Source organism: Haematobia irritans, chromosome 5 (assembly GCF_050003625.1).
Source record: "Haematobia irritans isolate KBUSLIRL chromosome 5, ASM5000362v1, whole genome shotgun sequence".
In the NCBI taxonomy this organism is placed as follows: Eukaryota; Metazoa; Arthropoda; class Insecta; order Diptera; family Muscidae; genus Haematobia; species Haematobia irritans.
Window position 1 is genome coordinate 137,897,827 of NC_134401.1, and position 20,000 is coordinate 137,917,826.

At 33.7% G+C, this 20,000-nt stretch overlaps 1 protein-coding gene and 1 long non-coding RNA gene across 2 annotated transcripts; both read left to right on the plus strand.

Annotated features, from left to right (window-relative positions):
* Positions 1-1,914: 1,914 nt before the first annotated feature.
* On the plus strand, positions 1,915-6,591 carry LOC142237547 (uncharacterized). The gene is made up of 3 exons (XR_012722505.1): positions 1,915-2,087; positions 6,348-6,421; positions 6,483-6,591. It is a non-coding gene; the product is annotated as an uncharacterized LOC142237547 (long non-coding RNA).
* A 5,080-nt stretch (positions 6,592-11,671) lies between these two features.
* LOC142240494 (uncharacterized) lies at positions 11,672-18,058 on the plus strand. The gene is made up of 4 exons (XM_075312194.1): positions 11,672-12,015; positions 17,556-17,629; positions 17,699-17,816; positions 17,890-18,058. Exons 1-4 carry the CDS (start codon positions 11,832-11,834, stop codon positions 17,979-17,981), a joined length of 468 nt encoding a protein of 155 aa, XP_075168309.1. The 5' UTR covers positions 11,672-11,831; the 3' UTR covers positions 17,982-18,058.
* The last annotated feature ends 1,942 nt before the right edge of the window (positions 18,059-20,000 follow it).

A 20,000-nucleotide genomic window follows, 5' to 3' on the forward strand; every position in this document is an offset into this window, starting at 1 on the left:
AAATTTTATCAAGGGAAAACGCGTGTTAATCGGTGAAATCGTTTATTTAAAAAATCAAATTAAATTTCTTTTTCAAGTTAAATTAGTATAAAATTCAGGAAAAATATTCAGTTAGGCTTTCGCTTTTCCAAATCAGAATTGCCAGGCCTCACGCTTGACACCTGCCATCAGATTTTGTACAGCCACCTTGTCCACCTTCTTCGCCGCAGAAAGCCAGTTTGCCTTGAACTGCTGCTCGTCCTTAGCAGTTTTTTTGGTCTTCTTTAGGTTCCGCTTGACAATAGCCCAGTATTTCTCAATTTGGCGGAGCTCTGGCGTGTTGGGAGGGTTCTTGTCCTTCGGAACCACCTGCACGTTGTTGGCGGCGTACCACTCCATGGCCTTTTTACCGTAATGGTAAGATGCCAAATCCGGCCAAAACAGTACGGAACAACCGTGTTTCTTCAGGAAAGGCATCAGACGTTTATTCAAACACTCTTTCACGTAAATTTCTTGGTTAACAGTCCCGGAAGCTATGAAAATGCTGCTTTTCAAGGCACAGGTACAGATGGCTTGCCAATCCAGATATTTCTTTGCGAACTTTGACAGTTTTATGTGCTTTAAAATATCTGCTACCCTTCCTTTTGCCGTATAAAACTCCTGTCCCGGAAGCTGCTTGTAGTCGGCTTTGACGTAGGTTTCGTCGTCCATTACCACGCAGTCAAACTTCGTCAGCATCGTCGCGATTTGGCCGTCGTATTTTGTTTATCATCGCGATTTGGAGTCACTACCTTCTTGTAAGTCGATAGTCCGGCTCGTTTTTTGGCTCGATGTACGGTTGTAGACGATACACCCAGCTTATTTGCGGCATCTCGGAGAGAGAGGTTAGGGTTTCGCTTGAAACTACCGGCAACTCTCTTTGTCGTCTCAGCGGCTTCCGGTTTTCGATTTCCCCCCGATCCAGACTTCCTGGCTGTCGACAAACGTTCCCCAAACACTTTAATTACTTTTGTAACGGTTGATTTGGCAACTTTTAGCGATTTTGCCAGCTCGGATTTTCGCGATGCGCGAGCAAAATTTTGATACGCTGCTCTTCTTGCTTGGACGGCATTTTGACAACTGAAGAGTGAATTCCAAAATCAAAATAGGAGCAACATTCTACACACACACACCTTCAAACTGAGGGGTGTTCAGGGTTTTTAAATGCAAAATTGAATGAAATACGTCAAGTTTACGTCAAATTTTGACCCTTTATGTATTTTGTCATTAATTTAATTTCTATCCCGTCGTTTTTAAGATCTCTAAGCTAATATTACAGAAGTGTATCAAGTACATTATCGGCCATAGTTGGGGATATGGTATCCCCCATTGGCATTGGCATATGTTTGCTGTAATATTGTATTCCCTTATCCATATTTACGGCAACCAAAACGCTATGCATCCTCAGTAGGCCTGCATATAGGCTAACTTACGTTATTTGGCTGCTCGGTCTTACATACATATATAGACCAAAAAGTACATTAGAATGAACATCTATGAGTGCTACCCGAGTCCAAACATCGTTTCTTCAGACCCATGGTATATATGGCGAGCATATTGCACCTATTGTTATATTAACATCAACCTGTTCTTTCAAAGATCGCGATCTCTCCAAAATCTTAAATACAAGAGGGGAAACGCTTATTAAAATAAAATACCTTAAGACTAGCATTTCATTTAATATGTCCCAAAAGGCATGTGTCAAAATTTAGTTATAATTCAGTCTATAATTTCATCTTCTTCCCCTGAAAGGTCAAAAGTTATCTGCATTTTTGATAATTTTAAAAAATCCATCCAGCACATTTCAAAATTTCTATCATTAGTTAGATTTGAAACGGGCTCTTAGAAAATACATATTTTCGATTCTTCATTGACATTGGTTTTTGAAATAAAAAAGGAACGAGCCATGGCCATTAGCTTTATATCGAAGCATTGTATTTTGGAAGTTTTCCTGTTATTTTTGGTTTGCTCATATTTTTTGCCGAAATTTTTCACCAATTTAATACAATTTGAAAAGAATTTTTCATCATATAAAGGAACGAAATTCGATGCAGTTTCAGGAAGGATACGTAAGAAGAGAATATGTTATTTCTTTATCCTATATAATGCTAACTAAAGTGTACTCATTTCGTATACAATTACAAGGATGGTTCCAGAAGTAGTTAGACTACAACAAAGGGCAAGTAGTTTATAAAAAAGGCGATTGTTTTTCACCGTTGTCTCCTTTTAACTCGATATACTCGATGTTCCAGTAATACTGCAAACTAGAGAGAAGTTCACCAATGTGGTATCACAATGGACTGAATAGTCTAAGTGAGCCTGATACATCGGGCTGCCACCTACCTAACCTAACCTAACACTGCAAACTATTCAAATCCAAATGTTATACCCTTCACCACTACTGCGGTACAGGGTATAATAAGTTTGTGCATTTATATGTAACGCTAAGAAATAATTGCCATAGACCCACATTTTAGTATACCGATGGGCTTAGAATTAAATTATGAGTCGATTTAGCGATGTCCGCCTGTCTGTCTGTCTGTCTGTATATGTAAATTTGTGCACAAGGTACAGGTCGCACTTTAAGTCCGATCATCCTCAAATTTGGCATAACGTCTTTCTTTGGGTCGAAGACAATTGCTATTGATTTTGGAAAAAATCGGTTCAGATTTAGATATAGCTGCCATATATATTTATCAACCATTTGATCATAATTCACGTATTTATGGACTGATGTTCTTCAAATTTCGCACATCATTTATATATAGCTCCCATATATATCTTTCGTCCGATGTGGACTTACATGGCCCTAAAATCCAGAGTTTTGCCCTGATTTGCTCCAAGTTTTGCACAACGAGTAGTTAATTGTGCCAAATTTAGTTGAAATCGGTTCAGATTTATATATAGCTCCCATGTATATATTTCGTTCGAATTGGACTTATATGGCTTCAAAAGCCAGAGTTTTGCCCTGATTTGATTGAAATTTTACACAAGGAGTACGCTTAATAGTATCTTTAATTGTGCCAAATTTAGTTGAAATCGGTTCAGATTTAGATATAGCTGCCATATATATCTTTCGTCCGATTTGGACTTACATGGCCCCAAAATCCAGAGTTTTGCCCTGATTTGCTTCAAATTTTGCACAACGAGTACGTTTAATAGTATCGTTAAGTGTGCCAAATTTAGTTGAAATCGGTTCAGATTTAGATATAGCTCCCATATATATCTTTCGTCCGATTTGGACTTATATGGCCCCAAAAGCCAGAGTTTTGCCCTGATTTGTTTCAAATTTTGCACAACGAGTAAGTTTAATAGTATCGTTAATTGTGCTTAATTTGGTTAAAATCGGTTCCGATTTAGATATAGCTCTCATATATATCTTTCGTCCGATTTGGATTTATATGGCCTCAAAAGCCAGAGTTTTGCCCTGATTTGCTTGAAATTTTGCACAAGGAGTACGTTTTGTAGTATCGTTAATTGTGCTTAATTTTAAATTTTGCTGAGGGTGTAGAATTGAACTTGAAACTATGCACAGGGCGTAGAATTAAGGTTCTGCATATGCGTGCTAATTTTGGTTGAAATCGGTTCAGATTTTGATATAGCTCCCATATATATCTTTCGCCCGATTTTCCGTCATATGACCACAGAGGTCAAAGTTGTAATCCGATTTACGTGAAATTTTGCAAAGGGAGTAGATTCAACATAGTTACTATGCATGTGAAATTTGATTGAAATCGGTTCCGATTTCGATATAGATTCCATATATATGTTTTTCCTATTTAGGCAAAACTGGCCAAAATACCCATATTTTCCTTATCAAATCGCCACTGCTAAGTCGAAAACTTATCAAAATGTCTCAAATTTTCCTATTACTCTGGTAAACATCTATCGACCGAAAAATCATAAATACACTTTTGCGAAGTAGCCTCAAAATTGGTTCATATTTAAATGTTTCCTATATTTTTATACCCACCACCATAGAATGGTGACGGGGGTATAATAAGTTTGTCATTCCGTTTGTAACACATCGAAATATCGATTTCCGACTATATAAAGTATATATAGTCTTAATCAGGGAGAAATTCTAAGACGATATAACCATGTCCGTCTGTCCGTCTGTCTGGCTGTTGTAATCACGCTACAGTCTTCAATAATGAAGCAATCGTGCTGAAATTTGGCACTGATTTGTCTTTTGTCTGCAGGCAGGTCAAGTTCGAAGGTGGGCTATATCGGCCCAGGTTTTGATATAGTCCCCATATAAAACGACATTTGAAATCTAGAGGTATTTTATGATCATAAAGAGGTGTGCCAAAAATGGTGAGTATTGGTCCATGGTTTGGTATAGCCCCCATATAGACCGATCTCCCGATTCTTTGGCTTATAGAAACCATAGTTTTTATCCAATTTGCCTCAAATACGAAATCCAGAGGTATTTACGGACCATAAAGAGGTGTGCCAAAAATGGTGAGTATTGATCCATGGTTTGGTATAGCCCCCATATAGACCGATCTCCCGATTTTACTTCTTGGTCTTCTAGAATCCGCAGTTTTTATTTAATTTTTTTGTTTGCCCAGAAATTGGAAATCTAGAGGTATTTTAGAACCATAAAGAGGTGTGCCAAAAATGGTGAGCATCGGTCCATGTTTTGGTATGGTCCCCATATAAACCAACCTCCCGATTTGGGATCTTGGGCTTATACAAACCGTAGTTTTTATCCAATTTGTCTGAAATTAGAAATCTAGAGGTATTTTAGGACCGTAAAGAGGTGTGCCAAAAATGGTGAGTATCGGTCCATTTTTTGGCATAGCCCCCATATAGACCGATCTCCCGATTTTACTTCTTGGTCTTCTAAAATCCGAAGTTTTTATCCAATTTGCCTGAAATTAGAAATCTAGAGGTATTTTCTGGCCATAAAGAGGTGTGCCGAAAATGGTGAGTATCGGTCCATATTTTAGTATAGAACGATTTCCCGATTTAACTCCTTGGGTTTCTAGAAACCGTAGTTTTTATTCGATTTGCCTGAAATTGTAAATATTCTGGTATTTTAGGCTCACAAAAACATGTATCGGATTAAGTTTTTATCGGTCCATTTGTGTAATGCATCCATATAGACCGATAGAAGGCGCACCGATCATGAAAATTGCTTGAAACTCAATGTAAAATTTCCAGATTTTACTTCTCGGGTGAAAAACTACAGATTTAAATCAAATTTAGATCAAATCAAGACGTTATTTTATAATTTTCTTGCACACTTACGAGATTTTAATGATTCTTCTAAAACTCAAACAAAAATGGTTCTTATAAATCCAGAATCTTACATAGTCTTCATAGGCAAAATCTTTAAATTTATCTTCGGGATGTGTACTGGTTGAACTGCTCTGATTGATATGTCCTCAAACCCCAATGCAATTTCAAAGGAAAACCTAATATTTGATTCATGGTGGTGGGTATTTAATATTCGGTCCGGCCGAACTTACTGCTGTATATACTTGTTTTTACTAACATTGTGTTCCACCTCAGCGCATTAGCCAACTTAAATGTAAAATCTATAAGTATTGTAGAACTCTGTCCAGATCTGGTCAGATATACAGAATATATGTGTATGGGTGCATATAGCATCCAACACATTGGACGGATTTGATATGGTATGGAAAATGTGGATTTACAAAGTGGTGAAGGGTATAATACATTCGGCCCGCCCGACTTTAGACTTTCCTTACTGGTTTTTAACTCGTTTTTTCCTAGAAACCTAGAAAAAGCTCCTCATACGACCTCCAAAAGCTCAATTTCCATAACTGAAGAGTCTAAGAATAAATTGCATATATCTGAAAATATTACATTGATGTAGTTGATAACATCAGAAACAGCTATATTCTCAACATTTAGATGGAATTTTATGTTTTTCTGCCAAACAAAAACATACATAACATACAAAATATATTGGAACGAAATTTTAGACGTTTTCTTTTGATGCTAAACATTTTATTTTATAAGTAAATGGAAACATTAGAGACAATCGGTACATCGCTTGACATAAACTCCAGTTTATTTGCTCTGATAGAAACAAAATTTTAAGAAAGGGAAACTTCATTTGTCCAAAATTTCGTCCGAAAAAAACGAAAGCAATAAAATTATCTTTAATTAACCACAATATGGTAGTCCAAAGTTGAAACATGTTTAGGGAAATAGTAGAGTCACTTCAGCCCGATTTTCACATTCCGTAATTGCATTTTATTTAAAATAATATTGACATCAAATTCTCCTATTTCACATACATATCTTTCTGTTTTACATATTCTTTAAACTAAAAACTATCCTTAAAATTTCAGTTATCTATTCGAAATTTCTTTACGCAGCAAGCTGTGTAATTTTTTCTCCTGTTTTCATATATGGTGTGGTTAAGGTAGGTGTTCAATGTTTTTTCAATAAAATATAAAAAATGTTTAAAAATTTTTCTTTTTCAGAGAAGCATACGGCTAATGATTCCCATTGTTATAATAGCCCCATTATATTTGGTATATAATATATGGTTATTGGATTTTGCATATAATTCGTTCAAGAATGCCGTAATGCTAACTGGTAATATTCGATGAAATGTTGTTAAACATTTTTTGTGTATAAAACAAATATTTTTCTACTTCAGGAACCATCGTTTTATTGGCATATCCCATTATGTCAGTGTTTGGAGAAATCCGTAAAGAAAATAAGGAAAAACGCAAATGTCTTCAATGACATTAAAGTCAAAACTTTAAAATGTGTCTCTACAGATTCGTATGTAAAAAAAAAAACTAAATAAATAAAGTGAATTTATGAGTATGGAGGACTCGATATAGATATTAATCGATTCGATTTATTTTACTTTAAAGTTATAAGAAAACGGGTTTGCACTTGCAGAAATCCAAATTATCTGGGCCGATATAGCATTGACAAAGCATCTTGATCTTTAATTCACTTGTTATTCCGCAAATGGGATTAAAGATAGGAATAGCTGACATACATACAAATAAAGGAGAGCTTTTGGAAATTAGAAAACAACACACACACACAAAAAAATCATAAAAATCCATGCGGCCCATATAATTATACCCTACACCACATAGTGGTCAGGGTATAACAGGTTGGCTGATAAGTGCCCGGTCTGACTCATAGATGGCGTCGCTAGTATTAAATGCATATTATTTTTATATAGTACCAACCTTCAAATGATTCGTGTCAAAATTTGACGTCTGTATGTCAATTAGTTTGTGAGATAGAGCGTCTTTTGTGAAGCAACTTTTGTTATTGCGAAAAAAATGGAAAAAAGGAATTTCGTGTTTGGATAAAATACTGTTTTCTGAAGGGAAAAAATACGGTGGGAGCAAAAACTTGGCTTGATAATGAGTTTCCGGACTCTGCCCCAGGGAAATCAACAATAATTGATTGGTATGCAAAATTCAAACGTGGTGAAATGAGCACGGAGGACGGTGAACGCAGTGGACGCCCGAAAGTGGTGGTTACCGACGAAAACAAAAAAAAAATGATTTTGAATGACCGTAAAATGAAGTTGATCGAGATAGCAGAGGCCTTAAAGATATCAAAGGAACGTGTTGGTCATATCATTCATTAATATTTGGATATGCGGCAGCTCGTGCCGCGCGAGTTCATATTTGACCAAAAACAACAACGTGTTGATGATTCTGAGCGGTGTTTTGAGCTGTTAACTCGTAATACACCCGAGTTTTTCCGTCGATATGTGACAATGGATGAAACATGGCTCCATCACTACACTCCTGAGTCCAATCGACAGTCGGCTGAGTAGACAGCGACCGGTGAATCGTCTCCGAAGCTTGGAAAGACTCAAAAGTCCGCTGGCAAAGTAATGGCCTCTGTTTTTTGGGATGCACATGGAATAATTTTTATCGATTATCTTGAGAAGCGAAAAACCATCAACAGTGACTATTATATGGCTTTATTGGAGCGTTTGAAGGTCGAAATCGCGGCAAAACGGCCCCATATGGAGAAGAAAAAAGTGTTGTTCCACCAAGACCACGCACCGTGACACAAGTCATTGAGAACGATGGCAAAAATTCATGAATTGGGCTTCGAATTGCTTCCCCACCCACCGTATTCTCCAGATCTGGCCCCCAGCGACTTTTTCTTGTTCTCAGACCTCAAAAGGATGCTCGCAGGGAAAAAAAATTTGGCTGCAATGAAGAGGTGATCGCCGAAACTGAGGCCTATTTTGAGGCAAAACCGAAGGAGTACTACCAAAATGGTATCAAAAAATTAGAAGGTCGTTATAATCGTTGTATCGCTCATGAAGGGAACTATGTTGAATAATAAAAACGAAGTTTGACAAAAAAAATGTGTTTTTCTTTGTTAGACCGGGGACTTATCAGCCAACTTGTTATATATCTTTCGCCTAATTTGCTTAACATTTTGCACAAGAAGAACAATTATTACTATAGTCAAGTGTGCCAAATTTTATTGAAATCGGTTCAGATTTAGATATAGCTCCCATATATATCGTTCGCCCGATTTTCACTCATATGACCACTGTGGCCAATCTTTTACACCGATTTACGTGAAATTTTGCACAGGAAATAGAATTAACATTTCAACTGTCTGTACCTAACTTGGTTGAATTCGGTTAAGATTTAGATATAGCTCCCATATATATCTTTCGCCCGATATGGACTAATATGGTCCCAGAAGCCACAGTTTTACCACAATTTGGTTGCAATTTTGCACTAGAAGTACAATTAGTAGTGTAGTCAAGTGTGCCAAATTTTATTGAAATCGGTTCAGATTTAGATATAGCTCCCATATATAGCTTTCGCCCGATTTACATTCATATGACCACAGAGGCCAATTTTTTACTCCGATTTAGTTGAAATTTTGCACAGAGAGTAGAATTAGCATTGTAGCTATGCGTGCCAAATTTGGTTGAAATAGGTTCAGATTTAGATATAGCTCCCATATATATGTTTTTCTGATTTCGACAAAAATGGTCAAAATACCAACATTTTCCCTGTGGCGATTTAACCACTGCTTAGTCGAAAAGTTGTAAAAATGACTCTAATTTTCCTAAACTTCTAAAATATATCGAGCGATAAATCATAAATAAACTTTTGCGAAGTTTCCTTAAAATTGCTTCAGATTTAAATGTTTCCCATATTTATACCCTGCACCACACTGTGGAACAGGGTATTATAAGTTAGTGCATATGTTTGTAACACCCAGAAGGAGACGAGATAGACACATGGTGTCTTTGGCAATAATGCTCAGGGTGGGTCCCTGAGTCGATATAACCATGTCCGTCTGTCCGTCCGCCTGTCTGTGAACACATTTTTGTGATCAAAGTCTAGGTCGCAATTTAAGTCCAATCGCCTTCAAATTTGGCACATGTTCCTAATTTGGGTCAGAATAGAACCCTATTGATTTTGGAAAAAATCGGTTCAGATTTAGATATAGCTCCCATATATATCTTTCGCCCGATATGCACTAATATGGACCCAGCAATCAGAGTTTTATACCGATTTGCTTGGAATTTTGTACAAACATAACACTTAGTCGTATAGTCACGTGTGCAAAATTTGATTGAAATCGGTTCAGATTTAGATATAGCTCCCATATATATCTTTCGCCCGATATGGACTTATATGGCCCCAGAAGCCAGATTTTTGGCCGAATTTGGTTGAAATTTTGCACTAGGAGTACAATTAGTAGTATAGTCAAGTGTGCAAAATTTGATTGAAATCGGTTTAGATTTAGATATAGCTCCCATATATATCTTTCGCCCGATATGGACTAATATGGTCCCAAAAGCCAGAGTTTTGGCCCAATTTGGTTTAAATTTTGCACAGGGAGTAGATTTAGCATTGTAGCTATGCGTGCCAAATTTGGTTGAAATCGATTCAGATTTAGATATAGCTCCCATATATATCTTTCGCCCGATATGCAAGTGTGCAAAATTTGATTGAAATCGGTTCAGATTTAGATATAGCTCCCATATATATCTTTCGCCCGATATGGACTTATATGGCCCCAGAAGCCAGACTTTTGGCCGAATTTGGTTGAAATTTTGCACTAGGAGTACAATTACAATTAGTAGTATAGTCAAGTGTGCAAAATTTGATTAAAATCGGTTCAGATTTAGATATAGCTCCCATATATATCTTTCGCCCGATATGGACTAATATGGTCCTAAAAGCCAGACTTTTGACCTAATTTGGTTTAAATTTTGCACAGAGAATAGATTTATCATTGAAGCTATGCGTGCCAAATTTGTTTGAAATCGATTCAAATTTAGATATAGCTCCCATATATATCTTTCGCCCGATATGCAAGTGTGCAAAATTTGATTGAAATCGGTTCAGATTTAGATATAGCTCCCATATATATCTTTCGCCCGATATGCACTTATATGGACCTAGAAGCCAGATTTTTATGCCGATTAGCTTGAAATTTTGCACAAGGAGTACAATTGGTAGTATAGTCATGTGTGCCAAATTTTATTGAAATCGGTTCAGATTTAGATATAGCTTCCATATATATTTTTCGCCCGATATGGACTTATATTGCCCCAGAAGCCAGAGTTTTGGCCCAATTTGGTTGAAATTTTGCACTAGGAGTACAATTAATAATATAGTCATGTGTGTCAAATTTGATTGAAATCGGTTCAGATTTAGATATAGCTCCCATATATATGTTTTTCTGATTTCGACAAAAATGGTCAAAATACCAACATTTTCCTTGTTAAATCGCCACTGCTTAGTCGAAAAGTTGTAAAAAAAAACTCTAATTTGTATAGACTTCTAATACATATATATCGAGCGATAAATCATAAATAAACTTTTGCGAAGTTTCCTTAAAATTGCTTCAGATTTAAATGTTTCCCATATTTTTTTACTAAAATTGTGTTCCACCCTAGTGCATTAGCCAACTTAAATTTTGAGTCTATAGATTTTGTAAAAGTCTATCAAATTCTGTCCAAATCGAGTGATATTTATTTAGATCTACAAAGTGGTGCAGGGTATAATATAGTCGGCCCCGCCCGACTTTAGACTTTCCTTACTTGTTTTTTACTAACACTGTGTCCCACCCTAGTGCATTAGCCGACTTAAATTTTGAGTCTATAGATTTTGTAGAAGTCTATCAAATTCTGTCCAGATCGAGTGATATTTAAATGTATGTATTTGGGACAAACCTTTATATATAGCACCCAACACATTTGACGGATATGATATGGTATCAAAAATTTAGATCTACAAAGTGGTGCAGGGTATAATATAGTCGGCCCCGCCCGACTTTAGACTTTCCTTACTTTTTTTAATTGATTTCGTTTTCAACTTCAATAAATTTGTAAATTGGAAATATTTTGGCGATCATTTGTCGATATAAGTATTTACTGGACAATAATTCAATTCAGAAGAGCATTTGTTCATATATAATATATCGATTATTATTTCACTTGACATGTATAACTTGCCATCAGTTTTGACGTTGTTGTTTTATCTGTCTTACATTATGAAAAGAATATAAATGTTAGTCGAATTAAATTTTCTAATATCATTTTATGCTATAAATATTTGTATTTAAATAATTATATTTCAATTGTTTAATATATTTCCAAGATGAATTAAAATTTCGGCCAAATATTTAAACTACAAAATAGCATAAGAAAACATCGAAATGTTTGATTTAAGCTCCGGGATCAAAGTTTATCTGCAAACGCCTATGCAAGTGATTCAACATTAGCAAATAAATAGGGGAATTTCTCGATTAGTTTCATTCAGAATCTCTTGTGCTACGTATGGAAATTTAATTCTTTTATGAAATTAATCACAAACATGGCTCTTAGTCCCATTTCCAAGCAATGTATATTGATGGCATTATTTTGTATGGCCATAATGGCTTTCTATAGTTACAATGAAATAAACAACATGGTCAAAAATCGTTCATTTGAAACATCAGACTGGAGCAATTTCAAAAGAATTGTGCGAAATTTGACAAGTGGTAAGTGTTAATAAATCGTAAATACTAAACTAAATAAAAAATAAATAAATATCCAAAAGGCAAAATTAGTAATTTAATACCGCGGCAAAAGATGGTTCGAGTGATATGTTTTTCGGTTTTCAATTGTCACACATGTATTAACTCTCGAAAAGTGTATATACCTGTTTACCATCTAAATAACTACAAAATGCTTAGATTTTATTTCAAATTATATTATTTAATATCCTAAGGCATTTTTTTATATATTTAGGAATTTTGGAAAATTGTATTATAAATATTTTGAAGCCTATATTCAATAATAAAAATTAAGTTAAAACTTTTCGAATAGAAATAGAATCGAACTCAATGAGCACGGAAAAAAAACTATTTTATATGTTGTGATAATACTTGCCGATGACAAGGTATCTTAAAACTCCTTAACATCGTCTTCTAAATTGGAAGTTAGTCCATACTAGGCTAAAAAAGGGCACATTAATAGCCTATATAATTCAGTTGTTGACCGGTATGAATTTTTGAGCGGTACAATAGAGACAGAGGTGAAATATGGGGGTCGGTTTATATGGGGGCTATATACAGTTATGAACCTGTATGGTCCAATGTTTGTGTGATTAGTCCTAAATTTTAGCAATCGGATGAAATTTGCGCCTCCAAGAAATTTGCTCTTCCAAGAGGCTCCCGAGGTCAAATCTGGGGATAGGTTTATATGAAGGCTATATATAATTATGGAACGATATGGATAAATTTTTGCATGGTTGTTAGTGGCCATATACATAACCGAATCGGATGAAATTTGCTCCTCCAAGAGGCTCCGAAAACCAAATCTGGGGATAGGTTTATATGGAGCCATTCATAACAAATCATAAAAACTTATAAAAAAATTTTTATTCGGAGAATATTACAAATTTTTTTTTAATCATCTTCTAATAAAGAAACTAACTTACAATTTAGAAGGCAATGTTAAGAAATAAAATTATATATTGCCATCGGCAAATGCTACCACAACACAAAGTCGTAAATAGGGTTTCAAATTCTGGGGGGGGGCTAAAATTTTCGGGGGGGGTCTAAGTCCCCTCCCCAGAGGCCTTCCTACGCTTATGATGGGGGCTATATATAATTATGGACTGATATGAACCAATTTTTGCATAGTTGTTAGAGACCATATACTTATATAACGTACAAAATTTTAACCGAATCGGACGAAATTTGCTCCTCCAAGAGGCTCCGGAGATCAAATCTGTGGATCGGTTTATATGGGAGCTATACATAATGGTCCAATTTTAGCTTGAATATTAGAGACCATATACTAACACGATGTATCGAATTTCAACGGGATCGGATGAAATTTGCTCCTCCAAGAGGATCCGCAAGCAAAATCTGGGGATCGGTTTATATGGGAGCTATACGTAAACGTAGAACTACTTGTGCCAAGTTTCTAGTCGATAGCTTGTTTCGTTCGGAAGTTAGCGTGATTTCCACAGACGGACGGACAGCCGGACGGATGGAACAAAACTAGATCGACTCAGAATTTCACCACGACCCAGAATACTTTATGGGGCCTTAGACCAATATTTCGATGGGTTACAAACGGAATGACAAAGTTAATATACCCCCCATCCTATGGTGGAGGGTATAAAAAATCATTAAATTTAGGACAACAGCAAAATATTATTTTTGTACGGGGAACATGGGACATGTTTGTCGCAACCAGGGCTGTGGAGCCGGAGTCTGAAAAATTTGCTCGACTCCGACTCCGGCTAAACCAAATTTTTTAAAACACTTCACATTTTTGTAACTAAGCAAGTTTTTACGCAAATTAGTTTCCATTGCCTTATTCATTCGATTAATGTACAGCATGATTGTAAATGAAAATCAACTTCCAATTACGGCTATCTTTTTTATGTTTCCTAGAATGTTAGACTAGCAGATGGGCTGGATCGATCCATTTCAATGCCCATATCAATTTATTTGAAATATTTCGAACAATCGAAATTATTTTTTTTTTGTTTATATTATTTTAAGGCCATATATGTGGAATATTGACAGAAAATTTTTTCAAAGTTGTTTTTTATAGAAAATTTTGTCAAAATGTAATTTCTATGAAAAGTTTTGTCAAAATTTTATTTCTATAAAAAATTTATTCAAAATTTTATTACTATAGAAATATTTTTTTCTATAGAAAATGTAGTCAAAATTTTATTTCTATAGAAAATTGAGTCAAAATTTTGCTTCTATAGAATATTTTGCAAAATTTTATTTCTATAGAAAATTTTGCAAAATTTTGTTTGTTACACAAAAATTTTTTCAAAATTTTATTTCTATTGATAATTTTATTTCTATAAAAATTTAAGTCAAAATTTTATTTCTATAGAAAACTTTGCCAAAATTTTATAGTAATAGATTTTTTTATTAGAAAATTTGGTCAAACTTTTATTTCTACAGAAAATTTTGTCAACATCTGATAGTAATAGATTTTTTTATTAGAAAATTTGGTCAAAATTTTATTTCTATAGAAAATTTTGTGAAAATTTTATTTCTATAGAAAATTTAGTCAAAATTTTGTTTCTGTAGAATATTTTGCGGAATTTTATTTACTACACAAATTTTTTTCTAAAATTGTATTTTTATTGATAATTTTTTCAAAATTTTATTTTTATAAGAAAAAATTGTCAAATTTAATTTCTATAGTAAATTTTCTCAACATTTTTTTTCTTACTGATACTCACTGCTATAAAAAATGTATTCAAAATTCTATTACTATAGAAATTTTTTTTTTTTTTCTATATAAAATTTAGTCAAAATTTTATTTCTATAGAAAATTTAGTCAAAATTTTGTTTCTATAGAATATTTTGCAAAATTTTATTTCTATACAAAATTTTGTTTGCTACAATTTTTTTTTAATTAAATTTCTATTGATAATTTTTTCAAACTTTAATTTCTATAAACAAATTCGCCAAATTTTATTTCTATAAAAATTTTATTCAAAATTTTATTTCTATATATTTGGTCGAAATTTGATTTCTATAGAAAATTTTGCCAAAATTTTATTTCTATAGAAAATTTAGTCAAGATTTTGTTTCTGTAGAAAATTTTGGAAAATTTTATTTCTATATAAAATTTTGCAAAATTTTATTTACTAGACAAACATTTTTCCAAAATTTTATGCTCACTGATACTCACTGCTAAGTCGAAAACTTGTAGAAATGACTCAAATTTTAAAATTTTTCAATGAATGAATCATAAATGCATTTTTGCGAAATTGTCAAAACAATTATAAATATTTCACAAATATTGCCCGAGATTTTGTAGAAGAGATTTTATCAAAATATAGATCTAAATACCAAGTTGTGCAGAGTATATTATAATCGGCCCGCCCGTTTTTAGACTTTCCTTGCATATTTATTTTTTGTTAAAATTGTGTTACGTCCCATAACGTTAGATTTAAATTTTAAGTACATAGAAGTAGAAGTATATACAATTTTGTCTAAATCGATTCAGATTCAAATTCATACATATGGGAATATAAACCTTTATATAGCTCGTAACAAATTTAAAGGATTTGAGATAGTATCAATAATTTTGGTCCACAAATACATAACATATACTGTTGGTATCTTCTCATATTATGATGGGTATTTATATCATTATTTTATTTTTTAAACATTGCCTTAAATTTGAAATATAGAGTTCAATTGGCATCTAATGTTAAATTAAACCATACTGTACCCCCACAATAGAACCACAAATTAGTGGTATTAGAATGAGATTTAGTTATATTACCCGGAGTCGACTCCGGGAGCTGATGAAAAACGCTGGAGTCGAAGTCGAGCAAAATTGGCTCGACTCCACAGCCCTGGTCGCAACCCTGTTTTCTTCTCAATACAATATTAAGGAAAAATTACTTTAAAATAATGAAATGATATGAAATGAAAATAATGAAATTTTAATTAAAAGAAAGTTTATAGTCGTTGCTTTAAAAAATTTTTTCATTAAATTCAGGACAAGAGCATGGAACATGGACGGGGAACATGGAACAAGTCTGTGACAACTAAATTATTTTATCGAAATTATGTATTTGATACATGGTTGGCGGAAAAACAAAATTTTTGAGATGAAAATTGTTCCATGTTCAACGGTCAAAAATAATATTTTGCTCTTGAAACATGTTTGGAGTGATCATATTTTTCTCTGCGTGTAGCTAGAATGTTAAACCTGCCTCCTCTGTTAAATTTCAAAATTAAATCGTAATAAAGCTTTTGATCATATGTGTGCAAAACGGGCGAAAGATATATATGGAAACTACATCTAAATCTGAACCGATTTCTCCTAAAATCAATAAGGTTATATTTTGACCCAAAATAGATATTTGTGACAAATTTGAAGCCGATTGGACTAAAACTGCGACCTAAACTTTGATTACAACAATGTGTTCACAGATAGACGAACATAAGATCAAGGCTAGATCGACTTAGAGGCCGGCCCTGAGCAATATTACCAAAGACAACATGGGTCTATCTCGTCGCCTTCTGGACATTGCAAATATATAATACCCTTTTCCACAGAGTGGTTCGCTGTATAAAAATATTTCTTAAAGTAAATATTACAAACTTTCCTTTAATTAAAATGTCTTTATTTTAAAGAAATTTGTCCTTAATATTGTGTAAATTGAATATACCCAAAATTTCAGATGCATAATCTTTCGTATTGGGTCAATATTTTTCTCAGTGCAATTAAATTATTTTATACCGTTTATAAAAATGAATTACCCAGCTTTTGCTGAACTTGCTGAATTTTCAGCAGCTTTGTAAAGGAAGAAAATTCAAGCAGGAATTCATCGTTGAATATATAAAGAAATGTTCCACTTAAATCACTTCTTCCATGTATGAATTTCAACGCTTTGAGAAGCACAAAATATGGATATGGAGAGCATGCAATCGTAACTTGCCACATAGTTTGTAAGAAGATGTGATAAAAAAACACAAACAACTCTTCTTTACAGGAGTTCAACCTTGTAAACAAGAGACGAAGCACCCGCTTACCCTATTGCAAATCAGTTGTGCTACTTTCAGCACCACCATTATTTACATATATTAAGTACGTTGTTCGTCTTATATGTGTAGAATGAAGCGCTGTATTCTGCACTAAAATTGTTGTGCGGAAAGGTAGTACCTACACAGAAAAAAATTTCACGAAAATTTTCCAATTGAAGTCTTAATTGAGTTTAAAAAAAACTTCAATTAAAAATTTAATAGATTCAACTACAAACATTAATTTTTTTATTGGATCAATTAATTTTTTAATTGATACTATCATTTCTGTGATTGAAGACATTTCAATTAAAAAGTTAATTGGATCAATTAATTTCGTGACTGAATCAGAAAAAATTTTTTTGTGCGTACATTATAATATTACTGCTTCCAAATTTACAATTATTTTTTGCTGGGTACAAAGTTTTTACAAATCCTCCATCCGATTTCAGGCCTTCATCGGTTTTCTTTTAACACACAATTTATGTATTTTATTTTTATTTGTCAAATTTCAGAAACTGGTCTTATTCGCATGTACTTTTTCTTCTCCCTAATTTCTGCCCCGTTGTTTATATTTGGCGTTATAAAGGTATGTCATGAAAATTTTATACAATTTAACTCTCATATTCTTCATATATTAAATCTTTACACTTTATAGAGAAATATATTGGCAACCATTCCATTGGTACTTCTTTCACCACTTCCGTATATTTTCAATGAAGGATGGTGGAGAATGAGAGGTGATTGGATTGTTGTGTATATTTCTATTTTCGCTTGTAAGTATATTGTTTATTTCCCATATTTGATAAAAATTATTGATCATAAATGCAACTTCTGTATTTATTCTAGCAATTATTTTGATCGGCCACCCCCTTTACTGCTTATATCGTGAGATTTTTGCGGAGAAATACACATCCAAGGCGAAGTTGTCACGTGTTTAAAAACTTTTGTATTTTTTCTATAATAAATGCATATTAGTTATCTTATTCCAGTCCAATAAATGTTAAAAAATTAATAATTATTTTAAAATTTTTCTTGTTATAGATTTGTTAAGCTATAATCATTTTTTTATGGGAGACCTATACAGTCAATTCCAGAAAACTACACTTATATATTTGATATATATATTAGGGTGGCACAATTTGTACAAGCAAAGTAAAACCTTTTTGAAAAATTTTGTTGAAAATGTTCTTTTTTTAAACTTGTTTTTTTATAGCATTTTGTAATAGAAAAAAAGATAAATAAATTAGTGTTTGTTCACGCTCGAGGTCTTCAGTAGACTAAAAGAAAACAACAGCATAATACACAATATAAGTACACACAAAATTTTAAATGTAAAAGCAGTATGGACAAAATCGTCAATAACATCCAATGATTCATTAAAAAAACTACCCAGCAAAAAAAGCATCGCCAAACAAGTAATGAAAATGTTCTTTTTGGATCCGGAAGTTGTGCAAAACTGACGCAGAAGCGGTGAATTTAATATGGGCTTGTCATAGAACGGAAGTCCTCCATTTCAACAGCCGTTACACTGAATTTGCATCACCTTTTTAGGTGCGATCCGAATTCTGTGATATTTTGTCAAATACAAAATTTTTATAATTTTTTTTTTATAATTTTTAATGGATTCTAACGCTTGTCGGAAACGTTTGACCTCAAATATTTTCAAAAATTCACAATTTTTTCTGATTGGATTTAGCATTTTTTTTCGACAAAATTTAAATGATTTGTACCATTTTATGAATTCTTACACTAAAAGTATGAAAAACCCAATTTAAACAAAATCAAATTAAAAGAACTTCCTGGGTAGTTAAAATAAAGAACATCATTGGGAGTGCATCTTCTGGAAGTGCTTTTAAAGTTGTGCCTTTGGAAAAACTCCACAAATTTTTTTGCTGGGTATGAACAAGTATATACGGCCGTAATTTCGGCCAGGCCGCGAATCTTATGTACCCTCCACCATGGATTGCGTAGAAACTTATACTAAAGACGGTAAAGAAATTATTACGAACCGATGTGAACTTTTGTGCGGTAATTATAGAGCCAGAATTGCTTTTTCTGGGGGCTATATACAATTATGAACACGAGTCTACCAAAAATGGTTATTTTGACAAAATTTTCTATAGAAATAAATTTTTGACAAAATTCTCCAAAGAAATAAAATGTAAACAAAATTTTCAATAGAAATAAAATTTTGACATATTTTTGTGTAGAAATAAAATTTTGACAAAATTTTCTAAGGCAATAACATTTTGGTAGATTATTTTTGGCTCGAGTGGCAATCGTGATTTTTCTGTGATTGGGGATCGGTTTATTTGGGGGCTATATATAATATAGATCGATACGGGCCTGACATGGTTGTTATCGGCCATATACTAGCGAAATGTACCAAACTTCAAACGGATCGGATGAATTCCTCCAAGAGGCTCCGGAGGTCAAATCTCGGGATCGGTTCATATGGGAGCTATATATAATTATGAACCTATATGGACCAATTTTTGCATGGTTGTTAGAGACCATATACTAACTCCACGTACTAAGTTTCAACCGGATCGGATGAATTTTGCTCCTCCAAGAGGCTCCGGAGGTTAAATCTTGGCATCGGATTATATAAGTGTTATGTATAATTATGGACCGTTGTGGACCAATTCTGGCATGGTTGTTAGAGACCATATACTAACACAACGTACCAAATTTCAACTGGATCGGATGAAATTTGGTTCTCTTAGAGGCTCCGCAAACCAAATTTGAGGATCGGTTTATATGGGGGCTATATATAATTATGAACCGATGTGGACCAATTTTTGCATGGTTCTTGGAGACTATATACCAACGCTATGTCCCAAATTTCAGCCAGATCGGATGAAATATGTTTCTCTTAGAGGCTCCGCCAGCAAAATCTGGGGGGACCGTTTATATGGCGGCTATACGTAACAGTTGGCTAATAAGTTCCCGGTCTA